Below are 21789 nucleotides of genomic sequence, written 5' to 3'. Positions count from 1 at the left end.
AAACTAAGCATGAACTTAAACTGTTTTAATAGTTAGTGCACAAAATAAAGGTCCTAAAAAGTTCTCCCTCCATTTGTGTGTTTGTGTACTGTATGTATCCCTTTCTGTCTGTCCAGCATGTGGCGACAATTGCAATAAATATGTATACATTTATATATATTTATGTGTGTGTTCCTCTACTCCATTGTTCATACTCTGAATGTTTCCTTCGCTAAGACCTGAGAGAAAGGCCAAAAACAGGGTTGAGGTAGGTAACCATGAGACATCAGAGCAAGTCCTGTACAGTATGTGACGACACACAGCAGAGAGCAGGAGAGACATGCCCTGTGAAACCCAACAACGTCTATCTCCCTCTCCAGCTCTCTGTCTGTGGTCGTCAACAGCCAGCGATATTATAAACACAGTGTTCCTGAAGCACTTTAACAAGTCAGTGTTGACAGGAGGGAGAAGGCTGAGCAGCAGTTGTGGTTTTGGGAAGAGAGTAACAATAGTCAAGCATGATCAGCAACTGTCACGTCTCCTGGGTGCCATAAGTCTGAAAGGCTACTACTTTGTTTAAAAAGGAGGCAGATCATGTGACGTGAAAATAAAATCACTAAGAGCACTGCAGCAACAAATATCCAGGATGAGGTTAGAAATACACTGCTGCCAATTTAAATCAAAGGAATAGTTGAACATTTTGGGAAACACTTATTTGCCTTCCAGTAACAAATTGGAAAAGATCGATAACACTCTCACATATGTCCAGTTAAATATCACTAATATTACTAATTACTTTTATCCCTGGTGGGGACAAAATGTATCTCCCCCTCGAAGTGATCAATGCTACTTCACCAATAGACCATATATTATATACCTAAAATTTAAGTATTTTAAACTAAGTAAAGCGCTGTAACGTGAACAGTCTATAGTGCGATAGAAAGACAAAAATCCGAGCAGCAGTTGCTGGTTGTATTAGCCGCTACAGAGCTCCGGGACGCCGGCCACTCCCGAGGAACAAACAAGCGTTTCCTGGGTGAAAATATTTAGTTTTTTTTGCCGCGAGTAAACTCCGTTCTCCGGCTTGAAAGCGGTGCATTTTATGTTGACACCACGTTGTGCTATTTCATTTTGAAATTGTTTTCTATTGGATATTGAAATGCATAAAAAAGTGTTTTGGCATGGCTGGCCGAGTGGCACTATATCCATGGTATTGAAAGAGGATTTAATTATTGCATGTTTTTTGTTGTTGTGCATGATCAAAAAACATCCCCCCCCTTTGCTTTTTTCACAAATCGCACCCTGACCGTACAGACATGAGAGTGATATCAATCTTTCCATTGCGCTATCCACCAGAAAGAAAATGTGTGTATTTTCCAACTTGTCAAACTAAGTATAAAGCTAAAACTAGAGGGAATTAACTTAGCTTAGCATAAATACTTGAAGCAGGGGGAAACAGCCAGCCAAAGTTTTAAAAAATCGGCACACTAGCACCTCTAAAGCTCACTAATTAACATGTTACATCTCCTGTATTTAAATTGCACTCAAACAGTAATGTGAATACAACAATGTAGGACTTTAGGGGATGTTATGTGCTGTACTATACATGCTAAGCTAGGCTAATTGCCTACCAGCTATAGCTTTCATTGTTAACACAGAGTCACAAGTGGTATCGTCTAACTGTCAGCAAGAAAGCCAAAATGTGAAACTATTCCCTTTAAGTCATTACACCAACAACTGTGGAATAATGTGTTTGATAAGATTTGTGCCTAATTTTCTTCTTGTTTTACAAACATCATATACATATAAAAACATGAAATCAATAAAACATTAAATTCAATTATAGCGCTAAATTTAGACACATATATGATGTTTGTATAATGTAATATTTTGCCTCTCTTCCAATTGACCATTATGTGTCACGTATCATCGTATCAAGTAATAGTCTTGAATATGTTTAGCAATACAGTGTATCTCTAACGCTCTTTTCATTCAACTGAAAGAAAAAGAGAATTATGATCTTTCCAATAAAATAAAATAATAATAAAAATGTACAATGAAAAAGCATAATTCATACATCATCCTATCATTCTGTAATCCATACAACAGTGTTATCAGTCTGTCAACTTGCATGAGGTACTGACATTGTATCTACAAACACCATATTCATCGACAGAGGGAAGCCAGGATTTCACAGAGGGGCGAAAAGAGGGTTTTTCATTATGCAATAAACAGACAAACAACAACAAAAACAACAGCGACAACATTAACATTGTTATCTTGAGGTAGAACATTTACTTCAGCATTTGGAAGTGCTTCATGTTGGATACTCGTTTTTTCCCCCGTTTTTCTTCGACAAGCAGGAGAAGAGAGACGATTCTTGACATCTGAGGTAGTGCGACACCTGATTTTGAAATTTTCAAACCAATCAGTTCCTCCGCATGTAAAGTAATTGTGAACACAGGGGAAGGTAAAGTTCCTAAAAGCTTCCCGCAACACATTCATTCCGGCTGAGGTAGGTTTTTGTTGAATCGTAAGGTTCACACAGCCAAGTCTAGTGTCTGTATGAAGGCCAAGAACTCATAAGAAAAAGTTGATATCACTTAAACAAAGTCCTGAGACAGAATACATCATATCCCTGGACGAAGGCTGAGGTCTTCTGTGAGCCAGAAGGTGGAATCATTGGTAGGTGAAAACCGGCGGCAGGAGTCTTTGACATCCACAGAATAGTAGAAAAAAGACCAATAACTTATAACCACTTTGACATATAAGTGATAAAGATATTTATGTATATATATATATTTATAAACTTAAAAATAAAACCATCATTGTATAACAAGGATATTCTGGGGTCTCTATTCTGTGGACTGCCCAACACCAGAAATAGACCAAATTGTAAAAAATAAAGAACATTTAACTGGCCTGCCTGGCGAGACACAGCCGTCCATCAGAAGAGAGCTCTCGCCAAAAAACACTCCGATATACAGTCCTAGATCCTCGAGAACTGCTTAACTTACCAATTAAAGAATCTTTGCACAAAAGGAAAAACTACTTTGAAAGGAAACACTTGTCAACCTGAGTGAGAGAAGAGTCTGAGTGGACACTGTGGACAGTGTTGTGTGAACTGGCCTTCATACATGATTAGCCTTGGTCCTGCCGAGCCACTGCTGCTGCAGGAGGCTCCTGGAACTGCGTCTCTCGCTCTATTGCAAACTCATCCAGCGGTATCGTAGACAGCTGGGTGTCGTTCAGCACGTAGCAGTCAGACTGAAAACACATGCATAATTAAGTTGATAGATTTAATTCATTCATTGGACATTTTGGCCTATATTGACAGATAGAAGAGATAGACAGGAAACATATGACATACAACAAATGGCCAGAAATCTGCAGCTACATGGCAGGTTTCCCAGCCACCAGGATGCCCCAGTACTTTTTATGTAAAGAATTATTTCAGCAGTTGGGGCTTTTGTTTATTCTCTGAATTCCCTTACTGCTTTACCTCTATCTATTTTTTAGCCACACTATAAGGTAAGCATAACAAGTTGTAGCTTCAGCCTACACCTTTACGGGTATGTAGAAAACCTTTCATCCTTTTTTATTGTAATGTTAGAAATTTAAAGATTTAAAGCCTGTTATTTGCACTCTGGTGCAAAATAAACAGTTTTCAGCTTCTCATTCACACTGTTGAATTGTATTTTTCTGAGGGAGAAAATAAGGCTATGGAGCCATTTACTATGCTTTGGAAATACATTGGGTATGAGTGAGAATTAAATTATAACAGATTTAAAGATATACTACACTTTATTACAGTTTGGGTTTTATTTTTGCAGCTCCAGGCATAACATTATTTGTCATGATAACACATGATGCACTCACCAAGGTAACCTCTGAGATATCAGAACATTGCTAAGAATAGGTCCAGCAGGGCAAGAAACACAAGTGATTAGACAATCATACATTTTTAAAAAGCTGGACTAGCTACCACTTTATTTGGAGGTAAAACTAAAAGTAAGTGCACCTGTGATGTTCTTAATAATCTCTCAACAGGTGAGTGTGCACAACTACGGCAAGTATGGTAGGTCAAATTTAAACCAGGAAATTGGGCTGTAAGCTGTGGTGGACGTTTACAACAGAAAGTTTGGCTTGTAATTTTCCCTCCATCAATATAACTGATGGCCAGAGACAAGAAAATAAGGTGTAATAAACCATATTTTTCCTTTAACATATCTTTAATTAAGTGTAAAAGCACGCCACATTTAACACAGAAAGACTCACCATGCATGTATCGTGTGTGGTTGGTTGAGTGAAAAGTGTCTCGAGCTCGTTGCTGTCGCCCACTTTCTTCCCCGCTAAGCTGCCATTGACCTCCATCTCTCTTCTGGCAGCCCCATTCAGCCTAGAGGGTCCCTGGGAAGAGGAAGAGGATTCCAGCCCTGTGCTGTGCCCTGCCTGGGGGGTGGCCTGAACCGTCTTACACATCATTAACCTGGGAATTACATGAACACACACATGAAACACTTGTCAGCTGCACACACATGATAGACCGACATTAACCTTCAACAACAAATAGTTTTGTTGCTGTTGGGTGTTTACACATGACGTTCGCACTGACCTGCCGCGGTAGCTGAAGACGAGGAAGAGCACACAGAAGATGATGCAGGTGACTCCGATGTGAATGCCGATTATGATGCCTGTCGTAGATGTTTTGCTCTGTTCGTCTTTCACACAGTCGCATGGGGCGTCCAACACTGAGGAGATACAGAACACCTCACAGTCAAACCAACACCAAAGTTTGTATTAACAACGCTAAGTCAGGGAGGTGTACATGTGTGTGTGACGGTCAGCTTAACTTTGCTCAAGACAAAAGATAAATTTAACTTGGATGCACTGGTGGGGACTTGGGACAGTGTGTAGCTACGTGTGGCTCTGTTTGGTTGTGTGAGACAATCACCAGATTTCTCCACCGTCTCCCGAAGCGAAACAAATCGTATGGTGGCGTTGCCATCTCCGTGTTGGTTGTATGCAAGCAGTCTTATCTCATAGACGAGTGCAGGATCTGGACAAAAATAGAAGACAGAAAGAGATGTTCAGATATGCGCTATTTGATCATCTTTCAACCCTGGGGAAAAAAATAAATGTTATCAACTTTCTTAAAATAGGAAAGTTGTCCTATATCTGCCGAACATTTTCCTTGTTATAATTAATAGCAGGGAGCTTAAAGGTCCTATGACATGCTGCTTTTTGGATGCTTTTATATAGGCCTTAGTGGTCCCCTAATACTGTATCTGAAGGCTCTTTCCCGAAAATTCAGCCTTGGTGCAGAATTACAGCCACTAGAGCCAGTCCCACAATGAGCTTTCCTTAGGACGTGCCATTTCTGTGTCTGTAGCTTTAAATGCTATTGAGGAGGGGGGGGGGGCAAGGTGGAGGGTGGGGGTGTGGCCTTGACCAGCTTGCAGTTACGGTTGTAGCTCTAGTTTCCTCATGAGCGGGCCAAATTCTCTGGGCAGCTGTGGGCGGGGGCAAAGCAGAGAAAGGGGAGGTAACTTTTCCCCTTATGACGACATAAAGGGAAGATTCCAGATCGGCCCATCTGAGCTTTCATTTTCTCAAAGGCGGAGCAGGATACCCAGGGCTCGGTTTACACCTATCGCCATTTCTAGCCACTGGGGGACCATAGGCAGGCTAGGGGAACTCATATTAATGTTAAAAAACCTCATAAAGTGAAATTTTCATGCCATGGAACCTTTAATAAATAACTCTTAAATCCATCTTGAGGCAGGAGTGTGTTTTTAGTCCTAGATTAATCTTCAATTCAGTTCCATGATTGTGAGATGATTGTTGATGGGCCTAGATCACATCAAATGTGGTTTCTTTGAAGATTACAATGACAGATAAGATTACAGAAACAGCTGGTCGGTTAAAAAAAAAGATGTTTCCTATGACTCAATACGTTGTACTACTAAGAAACTATGCATCTCACCCAGCTGGGTGATGTTGTAATGTGTGACGTTGCGAGGGAAGGTGATGGGACCAGTGAACAGCGGCGTGTGGGCTCTTCTGTAATATAGTCTGAAGCCTTGATGTTGGCCCATCTTGGAAGAAGGTTCCCACGTTGCTTGTATAACACTGCTGTTCACCACCTTGGTGTAAAGGGAAGGAGGTGCTGGCACTGCAACACAATACAGACTGTCAACAATGTTGTACACCAATATGATAATAGCAGCAGCATTTGTTGGTAGTGTGAATTATGACACCTCATATGCAGTAACATTTACAGTAAATGCATCATCAGTTTTTAGTCTCAGCAAGCAGTACAAAGCTCTATTGCAAACCTTGATGCATGTTTATTATTAGTGAAAGATATGCTGTGTGTGTGGGTGAGTGTGTGTGTGTGTGTGTGTGTGTGTGTGTGTGTGTGTGTGTTCTGCTCCCAGCTCACCCTCCCCATGAGTGCTCTCAGTGACACTGTCAGATGGTTTGCTGGCCCCATGGGATGTGTAGGCCTTGACGTAGAAGGTGTAACTGGTGGAGGGCTCCAGGTCCCTGATGATCTGCTGCAGCGTCACCTTACTGACGGCTTCCTCATACTCCATCTCCGCTGTGTCTGAACGAGGGAAGATGGAGGAAGAATAGGAGAGAGAAAGAAAAGCAGAAGCAGTTATTATGGATATTATATAATGGAAAATTGGATCAAGAGAGGAAACAATAAATACAATTGTTTTTTGGTTCATTTGATGGTCACTGCCAATTTCACTGGTTTTATCAGAGCAGCTCTGTTAGGTAATAGCTAATCTAGTTTGGCCCTGGGAGCCTGACTGATGATGGTTGGCTGAATGGCAGGGGTGGAGTGAGAACATGGAGGGGGTAAAAGGGGGAGTTACAAAGGATGTGTTAAAGCATTTTATTGCTCTCAATCCAGAGACAACCAACCATAACCACTATCTACCTCCAGCCCTCAACCCATTGGGCCATACAATCTTGCAAGGGTAATTACAGCAAAACCTATTGGCCTATTGACCCCCAGGGCCCTTAATTATCCATCTTATAAAACTACACACATACATACACCCACAAAACCTTGCCCAAAGCCATTAAAACAAACACTCTGCAAAGCATACAACGATGCAAATGTGCATGTATGAACACATACAGGTAGCATCATACCGATAGTCCACACAGTTATTTAGTAATGTTTATTATATCCATCTGTATAGTGGAGTGTAGGGACTTGTACTGTAGCAGTGAACACACTTTTAGTTGCTTGCTGGGAGGGATACATTTCCCTTTTGCTTGTTACCATTTATTTGCACTTTGGACAAAAGCATCTACCAAATGAAAGTTGTTTAAATGCGATGGGAAACACTACAAACAATGCATTCATCATTCTGCCGTTGAGACTGCTGACAAGGGTTGTTGGGTTGTATCTGTCTGGAGCCGGTTTCACCAAATTTTCAAAATGAAAACTGTGACTTGCAAAATGAGATAATTTCCTTACATGTTCATTTTGACACATTTAATTAATCCCAAGAAACACCACACCAAGCATGCGAGAGGAGAGTGACAATAATTTGTGAAAAGGGATGCTGGCACCATTTGTGATCTCCGTGTAAGCAGTTTCTGTGAAACAGGCCCCTAGCTGTCAATGTCAGGGCTGTCTATCTTCATCACTTCAGTACAGTATAATATCACATTTTATGGTATCTTTTTTTTATGTCATCTGTTGCAAATAAATATTTAGATCTTCAGTGCAGCCCCACCTGAAGTCTTGCGGATGTGGAGCACATAACCGATGATGTCCTCAGTGTTCTGATCAGGCTCCCTCCAGGACACCTGGATGTTGGTGGGTGAGAGGGCTTCGGCCTGCACGTGGGTGGGCACACCAGGCAGTCCATCAGCCCAGAGAACTGTGAGGCGGGCACTGGCCTGTGTGGAGCCGGCGCTGTTTTCAGCGATACACTGGTAGATAGCCTCGTCATCCTCGATGATACCATATATCGTCAGTGTGCTGTGAGAGGAGCAGGAGAGAAGAGGTGGAACAGAAAGGAAAGAAAGTGGGAATGAAAATGGGGAAATTTAGTTTCTCTAACAGCAATATGAAACAAAAGAGTTGATTGTGTACGACTGTATGTGAGAAATCTAAAGTCCAAATCCAAAAGTTCAATTCCACTTTTGAATAGTTGTTAATCAAAGTAATCGTCACTACAATTTTTTTAAGAAAACATTATTGTTGCACAGTTAAATAATAAGAATGGTTTCACACATTGACCTGCCTATTTTACATTTATGTGAAACAATCAGGCACACAAAGTTGTACAATACCAGAGATAGATTCAAATTTAAATTTGAATTCACCACTTCCACCAATGGCGGAAATTCCATCTAACTTTGTGGAATCACTCACGGTTGATATGTGTGTTCAAGAGTTATAGTAGTTTATGTTTAAAGGACAAATATGGCGCAAAATGAACCTAGGGGTTAATAACACGTGTCTGAGTTAGACCGTTCTTTGGGATTTGTTTTCATGCTAATCGAATGTGACCAGTGTTATCGCAAACCGCTAATTACCTTATAACGCTAGTCGTCGGGGCAGAGGGTAAAGTAAAAAGAAATCACTATTTCTATACCACTAACAAGGCTCAAAATAACACCACACTTCCACAGTAGCATAATGAGGGTCCCTACATGTAAACCGAAGCATTGAGAACTTTGTAAGTGTACAGACAGTTTATAATAAAGACAGTACCGTTCACATATACAGGCGGGCGCCATCTTGGGAAAACAGTCACGACCAGTCGAACGACAAACACCGTGCAACGTGAGCTGAACTGTCACTTCACTGAAATCTCCCATGGTCCGTGGTTTCCCAATAGGTCGATAGGAATTACGTTTGTGAAATGTAATTACATGGAAATGCATGAATTATATCTGTTTATTAAAATATATGCACGTTCGTCGTTCGCGATAAAACTGGTCACATTCGATTAGCATGAAAACAAAAGTTTATAAAGACAATACCGTTCACGCACATCTTGGGAAAACAGTCCGACCAGTTGAACGACGAACGTGCAAATATTTTAATAAACAGATATAATTCATACATTTCCATGTAAATTACATTTCACAAACGTAATTCCTATCGACCCATTGGGAAACCACGGACCATGGGAGATTTCAAGTGACAGTTCAGCTCACGTTGCACGGCGTTCGGCGTTCGACTGGTCGTGATTGTTTTCCGAAGATGGCGCCCGCCTGTATATATATCTTTTTAATAAACTGTCTGTACACTTACAAAGTTCTCAATGACCCTCATTATGCTACTGTGGAAGTGTGGTGTTATTTTGAGCATTGTTAGTGGTATAGAAATAGTGATTTCTTTTTACTTTACCCTCTGCCCCGACGACTAGCGTTATAAGGTAATTAGCGGTTTGCGATAAAACTGGTCACATTCGATTAGCATGAAAACAAATCCCAGAGAACGATCGAACTCGGACACGTGTTATTAATTTGAAATATTTAGAATTTGGAAACCAATAATAGAAAAACAATAATGATAATTAAACTACTGTCTTCAGACTTATCCAAATATGTTTTGCTATTTTGCTGCTATTGCTACAAATGCTATTTTGGGTTATAATGTGTTGAAAAACTGTTATATGCAAAATGGAAAAATGCAAAAGAGTGGAAATCTGTAGGCAGAACTAGCCTATACCAATAGACTTGTCTTAAATTCAGGAGAAATAAAACTAGAGTATATACCTCATCTCAGGAGTAATGAGCCTTTATGTGCTTTATAAATGATCACACAGTGACCTCTATTCTCATCAAAAATAGTCAAAATCTGTTGTAATATTCTGCTGACAAACACCAAAAATGTTCCTCCTTGATCAAAGTTACTTTACTCTCTATTGATAGTAGAGTATCACATTTTATTCTTTAGGTTTATCCATGGCAAAGTAACGTGTGACTAGTCTCCCAGAAATAAATGATTCTAATTAAATGCATGGTTACTTCACACCTCAGATAAGGACTGCATACAGCAAAGAAGATGAATGTGACAGTATATCAAAAGCACAAGGTACTGTGTTCAGCTGTATGTGTTTAAGTGAGTTAAAGAAAGAGCCACACTGTAGACAGCAGCAGTATGTGTACAGTACAGAAGATCCTCACTTATACGTACTTTCAAACTGATTTATTTTCTAGTGGAACTCCCGTTGGAGTAGATAAATCTATTTCAGTATTTCAAAAAATGTAATTTGCCTGCATCAGTGAATCCTTTCATCTATCCATCCCTACATACTGTAAGTTACTCACCCAATCACTCATACCTACATTATAGACATAGACATACAACCTCCCACACTCAATGGCTTCACTGTATATTCTCTTTCTTCCAACCTTCGCTCCTCACTTGTATCTCCACCACTCTGCTCTTTGTCTGTCTACTGTATCTCAGCTTCTTCTTATTCTTTCCTCCCACCTTGCTTGTCTTCTGTTATAGCAAAAATATAAGCCTTGTGTCAGGTCAAATGTTGTGTGTATGTTGAGTAGTAGTTAGTAGATGAGAACACTTCATCCACTCCTCTCATTTATCCTCAAATAAAGGAAAAATAAAACATTTAACTCTATGGAAATGATACCCTGTGCTGCAAAACATTTCTTCTTGCATTTCTGCTGTATTTAAAGGTATAATATGTGCGAGAACACGCAAATAATGAATACCTTGGGATTATGGAAGCACTTGAGTTGTACTTGGTCCATTTTTTCTAAAGCACTCGGCCATGGCATTTCAAGAGATTAGAAGCATCTAACTATAAATCGAGGACCCTCTGTACGTGTGTCTTTCGAACTGATCCCACATGCGTCACACACAGCACGCTCCTGTATGAGGCTCTGTATAGCAGCGGGGGCGGGTTGCTACATCCGTAGAGGGCTCTTTGATTGCGGCTTCATGGATTCTGGCTCTGACATTTTTGCTGCTAACATCGACCCGCTGAGCACAGTGCATAGTGTGTGCGTAGCGAACGGGCCCAAATGCTCCGCCTACACTAACGCCAGCATCCTCCCTTCACCGCACATTTAAGACAAATATAAGTAGCCTATTTTATTTTGTCCTCGTTGCTTTGGGGTCAACTTTTGTGATCCAGGCTTAGGTCCCTGATGTGAAAGCCACCTTACTGCTTTATATTCCATTATATTTTTGATATATTTTGAATGTCAATGTCATCTGTGTTTTCCTTTTCATAGGATAAATAAAAGTATTCCCACCATAAATTGGTGCATAAAAGTGTATCAGAATGCCGGAAATGAAGTCTTTGACGCTCAAAATAACCCTGGGAGAGGAAACCCAGACCCCACACTTTGAACTTAGATACTAGCTAATAAACACGTGATTGTTTTTTCAAGTACGTGAAAAGAGCCTTTATGTCGGTCGGGCAGGCAAGACGCTCCACTTCTAACATGCTCTGCGAGACGCTCTAGGTGTGGTTCACCACTAATAACTTATCACATTAATACCTCCGTTAAAACACGCAAACAATACGCCTATTTGAACCTGAAATGGGGATATATTACAGGAAGCCAATGTTACATGCATTACTAGAATCATTTTAAACTACAATATCGTTTTCGCCCTGCCATTCTGTCAGACAGTGACTGTGTTAACATTGACGTGTTTGTTGAAGTAGCTGAAATACAGCCACTAAATTCTGTTGAGCCAAGATCCAAATTTGTTAACGATAATAACGACAAGACGAGACCCACACATTGCCAGCTGACTTCGTCTCTGTATTCGGTCTGGTTCTGGTGGGTAATTAACGCAGATATTTGCTGATTGGCTGGATGGGTGGCGCATGGCGCACCGCCATGAGTCCATGAGGCAAATGTCTGCGATTACTCCACATTTTAATTGTGAATAGTGTGTATGTTAGGCCATACAGTGTGGTTGCATATTACAGTAAGTGCTTTGGGGTCCTTCTGTAAGTTATTCTGCGGTACAATGGTCCTGGAGAAAACTACAAGCAACCACAGGCCAATCAATCAGCCCGTTCCAAACAGGCATGGACTGAACGGGCAATGTACTAGTTTGTCAAATAATGGGAAGAAAACCCTCTGGCTTGTGGTCCTCATGCTGTGCTATAAGTACAAATGGTAGAATTGAATGCCACAGGAATTTCAAGGTATCCTGCAGCATTCCACCTAATCTGTCACTTGCAGCTTGTCAGAATTAGTTGGACAGATTGCCATCTTTCTTTGACGGACAGGTTGGATCCTCTGTGTATTAAATCAAAAATAATTAAGAAATGCCAGGACGATCCTGTGAGGAAAAGCATGCCATTTATTTAAAGAGCAAAATGTCAGCTGTGTGTGGTTTTTGGGTCTGTCACTGGTCACCTTCTGGACCTGTGAAATAGGACATGAGGAAAGTGGCATTTCAGCTCTCGGCAAGTCATACCAGCCTCAGTGTGGTTTGTGAAGATGGATTTGTAAGGACGGGGGAGTGCTCTTTTGGGTCAGCTGGCAGGATGGAGAAGTAAATCATTCCATTTCCTTTTCAAAATTGATGTGCTTGGATACAATTACTGTACGTCTCTAATCTGGGTCAACATTATCTGCGAGGAGGAAGAGTATCTTTGCTCCGGTCTGCCAGGTGGATTCAATCTGGATAATTATCAGGTCAAAGAGGCCCTTTGTATTTCGCCCTTTCGGAGCCAATCTCACCTCTGACCCTGGAGGTGGCAGCAGTCGCCAGCCCTCAGCTCGCTACTCAACCATCGCATTTCTGACAGCCTTTCATATCAGCGATGGATGGAGTGTTTGCAGACAGGCAGCCCTGACCAGATGCCACAGATGCAGCAAAGAGGCCCCCAGGAACGCACTACCCTGATGCCACCGGGCCTGGATGGGCTTCTTGAGTGTGTGAGGGGAATGCAGGGAAATTTCACAAGACGTTGCTTGTTTCAGAAGGTATAGCATCCAACCACATACACACGCATTAACTCACACACGTATACATGTCTAGCCACATACACGGCACAGACTGATCCTGCTGACGTGTAGCTTATGAAATTCCACACCCGCTATCAAAACTTCCTTTCCAACTTCCAGGATGAAAGCTTTAGTGGTTCAAACATTTCAGAGTATCAGAATATTTGAAAAGAGTAAGAGAGAAAGTAATTCAGGGGTATAATTCAAAAATGTTATTCTTCTAAATTAGCTTGTATAAATATTCTTTTAGTTAATGATCACAGCATATAATGATTGCATCAATTTAAGTGGTTTTGCCAAAATTTAGTTTAGTTTAGTGTCTCTGTTGAAGTAGGTGTTACTCTTTTCTACTGTGCTGCTGAAGCTGAAAATGTAAACCACATTTCTTTCTGTACCAGGACATTTCTCAGGAAAGACCTGATGGGTGCCGGATGTTTAGAGTCATTTGTTTTAGGTTGAATCACAATTGTGTGAATTAGTCAAAGACCAAGAGAAACAAACATATGTATTCAGGAAAACCATGTGGTTTTATCAAGTAATACTAGATTTATTTATTGAAAAAAATTAAGAACTCTGCAAATTAGAATACTGTACTTCTAAAGTTATTTTACTGGACAACTGTTTAATTTCTAGAGGAGTCTTTAAATTGTTGTGAATATGTTACATACCATTTTGTGAAAACTATAAACAAAGCCTCTTTAATCTGTTAAATTGGTATCATAAATTGTAACACTGTTTTTTATTTCCTGAAGATTTATCTGCGTGAACCTACCTTGAACCAATGCTCCTTCCTTTGGTGCCTCTTTCTTATCTATCTACTCTCACATCATCGAAGTGAATGGAGCGATTGTTAGAAAATGTATATATTCCTGTGTCGCATTAAACCTTTAGAACATTGTGAACTAAACCCTGCTTTGTGTCACTTTGTTCTCCGAGATCTCGTAACTGCTTTCAGAGTCAACTAACAGAGGTTGAGCCAGAATTTTGATAGGATACGAACCACAAAACAATTGTGATTGGATTGTTTCATAACAAGGATTTAAACCTTTTCTCGTTTAAACATTCTCAGTAAAGATTACAACATGACACAAAGTTCAGTGGACCTCTCGTTTAATCTTTTTTTAAAGATTTTTTTCAATGAGATAGTTTGGACTCAAGTTTTAGAATTCATTGATTTACATTAATATGCAACAGGAGAGCAAGGCCACCAACGATCGATACAATGTGTGAGGAAATAAAGTAGGATGGAAAGTCTGAGTGAGAGAGAAGAAGAAATTTGGGAGGTATATGGCCAGACTTTGGGCTGTTTGCTTGTCTTACATGAGCTCCAAAGCCAAGCTGTCCTGTCCTGACAGGTTGACACCATCATTTACTCATCAGTTGAAGGTCATTTCACGGATTGACGGATAAGGCCGTGGGGTCAGGGGAGTGGCTGACAGTGGGGACTGGGGCCTGTTGTTTGGCTGTGTTTACTCTCCGTTGTCTCCAAGCAGTACTCCATCAAAAGCCAGCATGGCTATTCTGGATCCAGCAAGAGAGAAAGGGGGGGTCGAGGGGGGGGACAAAGAGAGAACAGGAGGAAGAGGTGGGTAAGGAGGAGGGTAGGAGCGATGGGCTGTCTGTGGCCTGAGAGGAGGGAAGGGCCTAGGGATATGACTGATTACAGGCAGGGTCAGAGTTCAAGGCCAATGCCCAGGCTTCAGCTCTCTGTAATGGGGGCAGGAAGGGGGATGTGGGGCACAGAGAGGGGCCGCAAACAAGAAAGGCAGGTCTGGGTAAAAGAAAGAAAAGAAAAAAGGAAAGAAAAGAAAACCCTTTGAAAGGATTCTGCAACGAAATGTCCAGGTTTGTGTGGTAGCCTGTTCCCTCAGATGTTGGCCATTAATTATAAAACACCTCATGGTGCTCCCACACACGTTTTTTTTATACAACTTAAACTACTCTCAAGTACATTAAAAAAAATATTCATAGGATATTTTTCTCAAATTTTCCTTCAACACAAGATATTATTTATTTCCATCATCATCAGTTACAGTATCACTTTAATAACCCTGGATTTCAACCCTAACGATTATTACAATGTCTGATGTCAGATCACAGCTTGTACGTGTTGGATCATTACACGTGTCAGCTTTAGAGACTTAAAAGTGAGGCAAGTCCATAATTAGCAACAGCTCTCACAGAGGCTTCAAATAGCCACAATAGCGTGTTTTACAGGAGCCTGGTCAGCAAGGGCCAATAATGAACGGGGTAGCAATAATGTGTGTGTGTTTGTGTCTGAGCGTGTGTGCAGGTGTGTGTATGAAGGTCTGTTGAGACACAGCTTCAATCTAAGCATCAGGGGCTGTTTGCAGAAACAGCTAATCAGCTCTTCCATGACTTATGCAGCTTTTTCACCTAGCTGTGTCTTCTTTGTGTGTGTTTTGCGTGTAAAGTGTGCGTGCGGACGAGGAGTAAAGGGCGCAACACGTTTGTGAATTGTCACGTTTGATTATGCGAGGGCACAAAATGAATGATGGCATGCACAGCAGTGCTATTTGTGTGCACATATGGGGCTCACTTGCTTTTTGATTAATGTGTGTGCATGCATGTGTGTGAATGAAATGTACAATCGATTCCCCTTCCTTCTCTTGTCCGATTTGCTTTTGAAGGTCAGCATCTTGAGAGATGGCTGAGGATAGAAACCTCAGTGTGTATATTTTTACACAAACAAACACACATTTCATGCTTACCACAAACACTAATTAAAATATATCTGCTAGGTATGCTGCACTCACTGTATATACAAGCTCCCCGAATCCGACAGAGTATATAAATATATAAGAACTGAATTGCTGTGCTGCTCGGAGCTGTGGAATATCATTTGCATTCCATTACTTTTGTTTTATCTTGGTTCAGGAGGTCCATTTTTCCCTATGCCACACCACACTAGAAAACACACCACATTGCTTTTTTGGCTTCAGGAGAAACTTTCTTTAAAATTCCATATACAACTAAACCTTACAGGGTGGCTATAGTTGGTGTCTAATCATAGGGGTTGGGTGGTTCCACTGCCATCTCCTACAATCTACAGTATGTACATAATATGTAAGATGTGGGTTATGTAATGGACAATCAGACAAAAGTGTCAATGTGGACTAGCTGCTGATGTGTCCTTGAGCAAGGCACAAAACCCCCAACTCGCTCTGGGCGTCTATGGGCATCCTCCTTGCTCTGACATCTCTCCATCAATACATTTGTATAAGTCCTGTTTGTGCGTGTGTATTGTGTAAAAATAACAACAGAATGACATTTTTTTTTATTTCCCCTCAGGGGTCAATAAAGTATGTATTCTTCTTCTCTTACTACTAATCTAATGTAACTGATTAGCAGCAAAGAAATTGTATTTTGTAGGAAATGCAATTGTTTATATTGAAGAAATCTGAAAACTGTTCCTCATTAAGTATTTCATTGGTTTCCTATACACCACCTGATTCTGGCAACTAAAACAGGATGAATGTTTTTAAGGTTATGTTTAGGCAACTGAAAGTACTATGTTCCACTTAGTGAAAGATTGTGGTTTTGGTTAAATATTTATAACATCAGCATCTTGTTCTTTAAACTGACATTTTTTCCCCTAACCTATGCAACTGGTTTTAGTCTAAACTGAACAACACAAAGGACGCAGGACACCAATCCTAGCCTCTGGTGTCCAAGTCCTGTGTTATGTCCGCTGGACAACCCACGCCGTTCTCCTTCTGTGAGACATAAGAGCATCAATTAGTGAATCCAGAGAAAATTAATTGCCAACAATTTTGACAATGTAATAGCAGTCCAAGACACCTTGATGTATTGACCATTTCTTATGATTTATGTAACCCCTGGACTTCTATGTACTATTCAGACTTCGGGGACAACGTGTTTCTGTGATATTATTATTATTCCAAAGTGAATGATTTTGGTTTTGGACAAAACATGTCAACTTAGGCTTTGGGAAATTGTGATGTACATTCCATTTCAAGCGATTCATTTATTAATCAAGTACAAGTACTGTAAACACAATTTAGGAAGCAGGTACGCTGACTCCAAAATGTATCTGTTGTATATAAATATTTTGTAGTAGACAGGATTAACACTCTGGATAGGACTGCTCTTCACATTCAGATAATAATAAAGTAATATTACATTAGAAACTGAGAATGAATCAGACCGTTATGTGTTCGTTCTACTCATCAGCTATGCAATGCAAAAAGATGCACATCAAGTTGCTCTGTTCTCTAAATGGCTGACTGCATTTCCTGGTCAACTAGCTGTGTTTATGAGCTAATTAGCCAATGGTAGAACCCAAGCTGAGGCCTGCCTCCTTAACCAATCACAGAGCAGGCTTAGTGATGAATGGGATCAAAATTATAGCAGGTCTACAGCATACACTAATGGTGGAAATAGTGGCAAATGCTGTGATGCTGTGACTACCCGCTCTATCTTTCTCTCTCCCTCCCATTTGCTCTTCCTGCTGAATCGTCATTTCTCTTTTGGCCACACGTTCATTTTTCTCCTTTTTTTCTACGTCTACGTCCGGCCTCTTATTTATTTCTTCCCTTTCCTCTTTCCTCTTCTGTTAGTCCCTCGCTCCATCTCTCTTGACTAATGTAGACTGGTGGAGGCAGGTGGGAGTGGAGCAGTGTGTGTGAGCGATGGAGGTGTCTGCTCCCTTCACTCACTGCAGCAGAGCGCAAGTATTGATTTTTTTTGTGGTGCAAATTCAATAAATTCAGTTCATATATGAATTATAACAACATAATTGGATGGTTGGCTGTCAGGGTCAACTGGAAAACTTTAACTTTCCATATGCAGTAATGCATAACATTATTTACTCAAAAGCACATATTCTGGATAGCCAGAGTATAGCAGTTTACCGTCACACACCCAGCAGTACTAGCAACAGGCTGGACACACACAGTATGTTGATGTCTTGATCCTTTCAAGTAATGCCTTGAAACCATATGCAGGAAAACTGTTGATCATGACACGTTATCAGCCATCATCTTGCAAGACTCAAATGCAGCTCCTCGAAGAGCAAAACAGCTGGGCCAACGTGTAATTACTCCCATATATCAATGCTAAGATAGCACTCCGCTGCCACATTCAGTACTGTCTGCAACACAGAAAATCGTCACTGCAACATGCAGCCTTTACAGTGTGAGGTGCTGAGAATGGCAACTAGCAGAGATGGTCGCTGCATTCTCCTCCTCATGACATTCCTGAGGACTGCCATGGGAAAGCCTCCAACATACAGTCAATACGGGGCTCACATACAAAGGCACAAATAAATTGAGGCTCATGTCTTGGCAGGCGTGAATTCCAGTAGCCTCCACTTTAGAAGCAACAGAAACGCAGAAAAAATTGAACATTTGATGATGCCGACGATCAGATCAAGGCAGTAGTAACCACTGATTAATACTAACATCCATATTAATTCTGTGAGCTGGGTCCAACTTTGTGAGGATACAGTGAGCGCCGTCATGGTTGGGAGGGGAATCTGTGTTAATGGCAGTTGAGTTTGCATTGTGTGATGGCCGACATAATGTCTCTTTTTTAGGTTATTTTCAGATAAGTAACAATAAATTCACTTTCTGATGATACGTTACCCTTTTGAAAGGGGTTATAAGCCTATAACTTCTTTATCAAAGGTTTACAAATGCTTTATAGATCAGTTAAAAGCATTCACCAAGGCAAATTCCACATAGGGTAACTACTGTGGCAATAAACTCCTTTCTAATTAATAATAGCCACTTTGAGTTGCCAGGTTGTATTTATCCTTTGTAATTGTTAATAAGGCAGTTATAAATGTTGGTAATCCATTAATAAATACTTGTGGGTTTCACACTTTCTAGTAAGCCCTGAAGTGTACAGTTACACATGCAATACGATTTTAAGAAAATGGATTTTGATCCAGATTAAGTAGGCCATTAGAGGGTCTTACTGATTAATTTAAGAGCTAAAAAGACGAGTATCTTGCTGGAGGATAAACACCAGCCACACGAATAATTCACAGCCTGACAGCCCAAAAGTTACTCTTATTGATGGCTTATAAATTATCTATTAAGTATAAGTAAATCATGTATTATCCATTTTATTAATGGATAATACATTTTATATCAAGAGTGACTTATTAGTAGAAGGAAGTATTCATCCTGCTGCATTTTTACATGTAGAGTATATGTAAACAATAAATTGGTAGGCGTAAGCACTGAAAAGTCTCAAAAAACATGATGCCAAGAAAATTGGCATGAAAACAGCAGACCTCTCCTTTGCTTAACAACACTACAAATTAAGATGCTAAAAAAAGGGCAGTTTTGTAGACTGCAGGGCTATTGTTTCGCTGTTATTTTCTCCACACCATGACAAATCTGTTTGTATTCCTGCATATATGAATACATTTACATAAGAGTAGAAAGAATAGTTTTTTTCCACCTGTTGTTGTTCCTGAGTTTGACGTGTCTCCCGGGCTCCAGAATCTGCCCATTCTTCAGCCAGGTGAGCTGGGGCTCAGGCTCGCCCTGTGCCTGGCAGGTGAAGATGGCGGTGGTGCCGACAGGCCGAGCGATGGACTGCGGAGCTTGAACGAACTTTGCTGGAGCTGAAAGAGGAGAGAGACAGTCAGATAGGTTGGCCTCTTTCCCACAACCAAAAGGGCAGTGGCAGACGAATCAGTACCAGAGAAACAAACTAGAAGATCTGAGCAGGATCCAGAGGTGCAACATTTTAAATTACAAAGAAATAACAAAGAAAAGTGTCAGAAAACAAGCGATGAGGAGGAAAAAAAGAGCAAAAATAAAGATCGAGATTGACAAAAAGACAGAGAGGAAAGGCAAGACAGAGCGAAAATGAGAAAGGAAAAATAGGAGATCCCACAGGGTATGCAGTCTGTCATTTATTATAAAGAAGCAATGTACTGCAATATAGGTGTATGGTATAAATACTGTTGAAAATCCATAATTCAGGGTCATTAGAAGGATTTTAAAAGACACCAGATCAATGTGTGTGCAGGAAAATAAAAGAGAGAGAGGCAGAGGCAGAGAAGCAGAAAAGTGGAAAGGAGAGAGCAAGACAATCAGCAACGGCACTACTTTGGGACTAATGTGCTTTAAAGCAGCAACACATTTACATGGAATTAAAGTGATGCAATTTATAGTTTCATCATATCCTGTTTCATCCCATGCTACAGGCTTCCAGATATGGTCAATTAGTGGTAATAACTTATTCATATGCAACGGTTCTCTTAGCAGAGAAGGTACTTTCTTTAAATCATAGAGTAATTAAAGTTACATTCGCTGGAGTTTAATTTCTGTGATTCTGTGTTCTTCTCTGATCAGTCTGGTGACTCTAAAACAGTGACTATTGTTCATAAATAACCTGTAACAATGCTTGGGTTTTTCTCAGCTTCAAGCCTATCCATTCCTACTGAAGACTTAAATCTTAAAAACAGGTCACAAATATATAGTTTCATATTTCTTAAAGGCTAAATAATTGCCTTAAACTGCTGGGTAGTTACTCAGCTACTCAAACATGACTAAATAGTGCATTTGTTGGGGACTATTCAGCTGTGGATTAATACACATTTGGGGCACTATTAAGTGTTTACAGCTACAGTGTATGTGGGACTGACTGAAAACAAACACTGATGTTCACTGAAATGAAGGAACATGTCACTAACAACAGTTTTTGGAGAACGAGAAGGAAGAAGTTATATCAGCATTTGGCTACACATACTGTAAGAAAACTATTTATTAACACCACCTATTTTTAGCCATTCAAATGTCATTTTTTGTTTTTCTGATATTTAGATTTTTTTTTCCCAGTTTAATATTTTCCTTGTGTTTTACACACACTGTTCTGTCATCCCTCTTGTTCCTTTTTCAATGCGTTTCCCTTTGGAAAACCTAAGGGACCCTTAGGCACTTGAAAGAAGGCTGCTGACATCATGTGATGGTCCTTTCATTCATCTCTCCCTCGTTCCCGGCTTCATTCTCTCTTTCTCACTCGACGTGTTCTTTGAGGGCTGTCTTAAAAGGTCAAGGTCAGAGGGAGCTCGGGAAGATATTGATTTGCACCTGTAAGGGTGTGGGTTAGATCAGCTGCATTATCCATCTTGCTCTTGTTTTTCCCTCTGGGCTGCCACATTTTGACTCCTCCTCCAGTCTTTGTCTCTCTTGTCTGTCTTTTTGTACCCCAAAGGAGACAAAATGAACCTAATTGATTTGCTGTATCAGTACATTTGTTTGATGTGTGATGGTTTCATAAGTACTTTAGTCTGCATAATTTGGAGTTGGAGTTCCTGACTACTGTTCTCCTTTTCTGAATTGATAGCCATTAACACCCACTCATATTCACAGAGGCGTCAGGTGACTTATTTATACTAGACTAATTCTACTAATAATAATTCTTTAAGGACATGCAGTAACATTTTCTTTTCTTATAATGAAATCGGCATAATCTACATTAATTTGGAGTTAACAGTACACCTTTGTTTCCACAAATCAATAACAAAACCCAAAGACATTGACACATAATTAACATTAACCATGGCTTTTCCTTTGTTCCTGCTGGGGTAGATGCTTGTCTTAGACTTGACAGGCAGATGAAATGAAATATTGATCAGGATCAAAACTGCTATCGGCTGAAGCAAAGTGTCATCCATCTGATCGATATGTGAGAGAGGCCGATGCTGGATGCTTGGTGACAATAATGCACCGGGGCCACCCACACCTGGCACTAATTTTGATCCGGCCCCTATATACACTTAGGTTCACAATACATTTTGGCCCAAATACTTTTTGT

The 21789-nt window shown here is 40.4% G+C and overlaps 1 protein-coding gene across 1 annotated transcript in view; it reads right to left on the bottom strand.

Annotated features, from left to right (window-relative positions):
• Window positions 1-2058: 2058 nt before the first annotated feature.
• The window catches only part of igdcc3 (immunoglobulin superfamily, DCC subclass, member 3), a 57564-nt gene continuing 37833 nt past the window's right edge, over window positions 2059-21789 (bottom strand). Inside the window, exons 7-14 of the mRNA XM_078257339.1 lie at window positions 19423-19588; window positions 7743-7990; window positions 6425-6589; window positions 5966-6154; window positions 4934-5038; window positions 4595-4730; window positions 4258-4468; window positions 2059-3246 (exon numbers count right to left, since the gene is read on the bottom strand). Coding sequence (XP_078113465.1) covers window positions 3121-3246; window positions 4258-4468; window positions 4595-4730; window positions 4934-5038; window positions 5966-6154; window positions 6425-6589; window positions 7743-7990; window positions 19423-19588 — 1346 coding nt within the window. The 3' untranslated portion in view covers window positions 2059-3120. The remainder of the gene's footprint in view (window positions 3247-4257; window positions 4469-4594; window positions 4731-4933; window positions 5039-5965; window positions 6155-6424; window positions 6590-7742; window positions 7991-19422; window positions 19589-21789) is intronic.

This window comes from Sander vitreus, chromosome 1, assembly GCF_031162955.1.
Source record: "Sander vitreus isolate 19-12246 chromosome 1, sanVit1, whole genome shotgun sequence".
NCBI lineage: Eukaryota > Metazoa > Chordata > Actinopteri > Perciformes > Percidae > Sander > Sander vitreus.
This window is presented reverse-complemented; position numbering and strand designations above follow the sequence as displayed.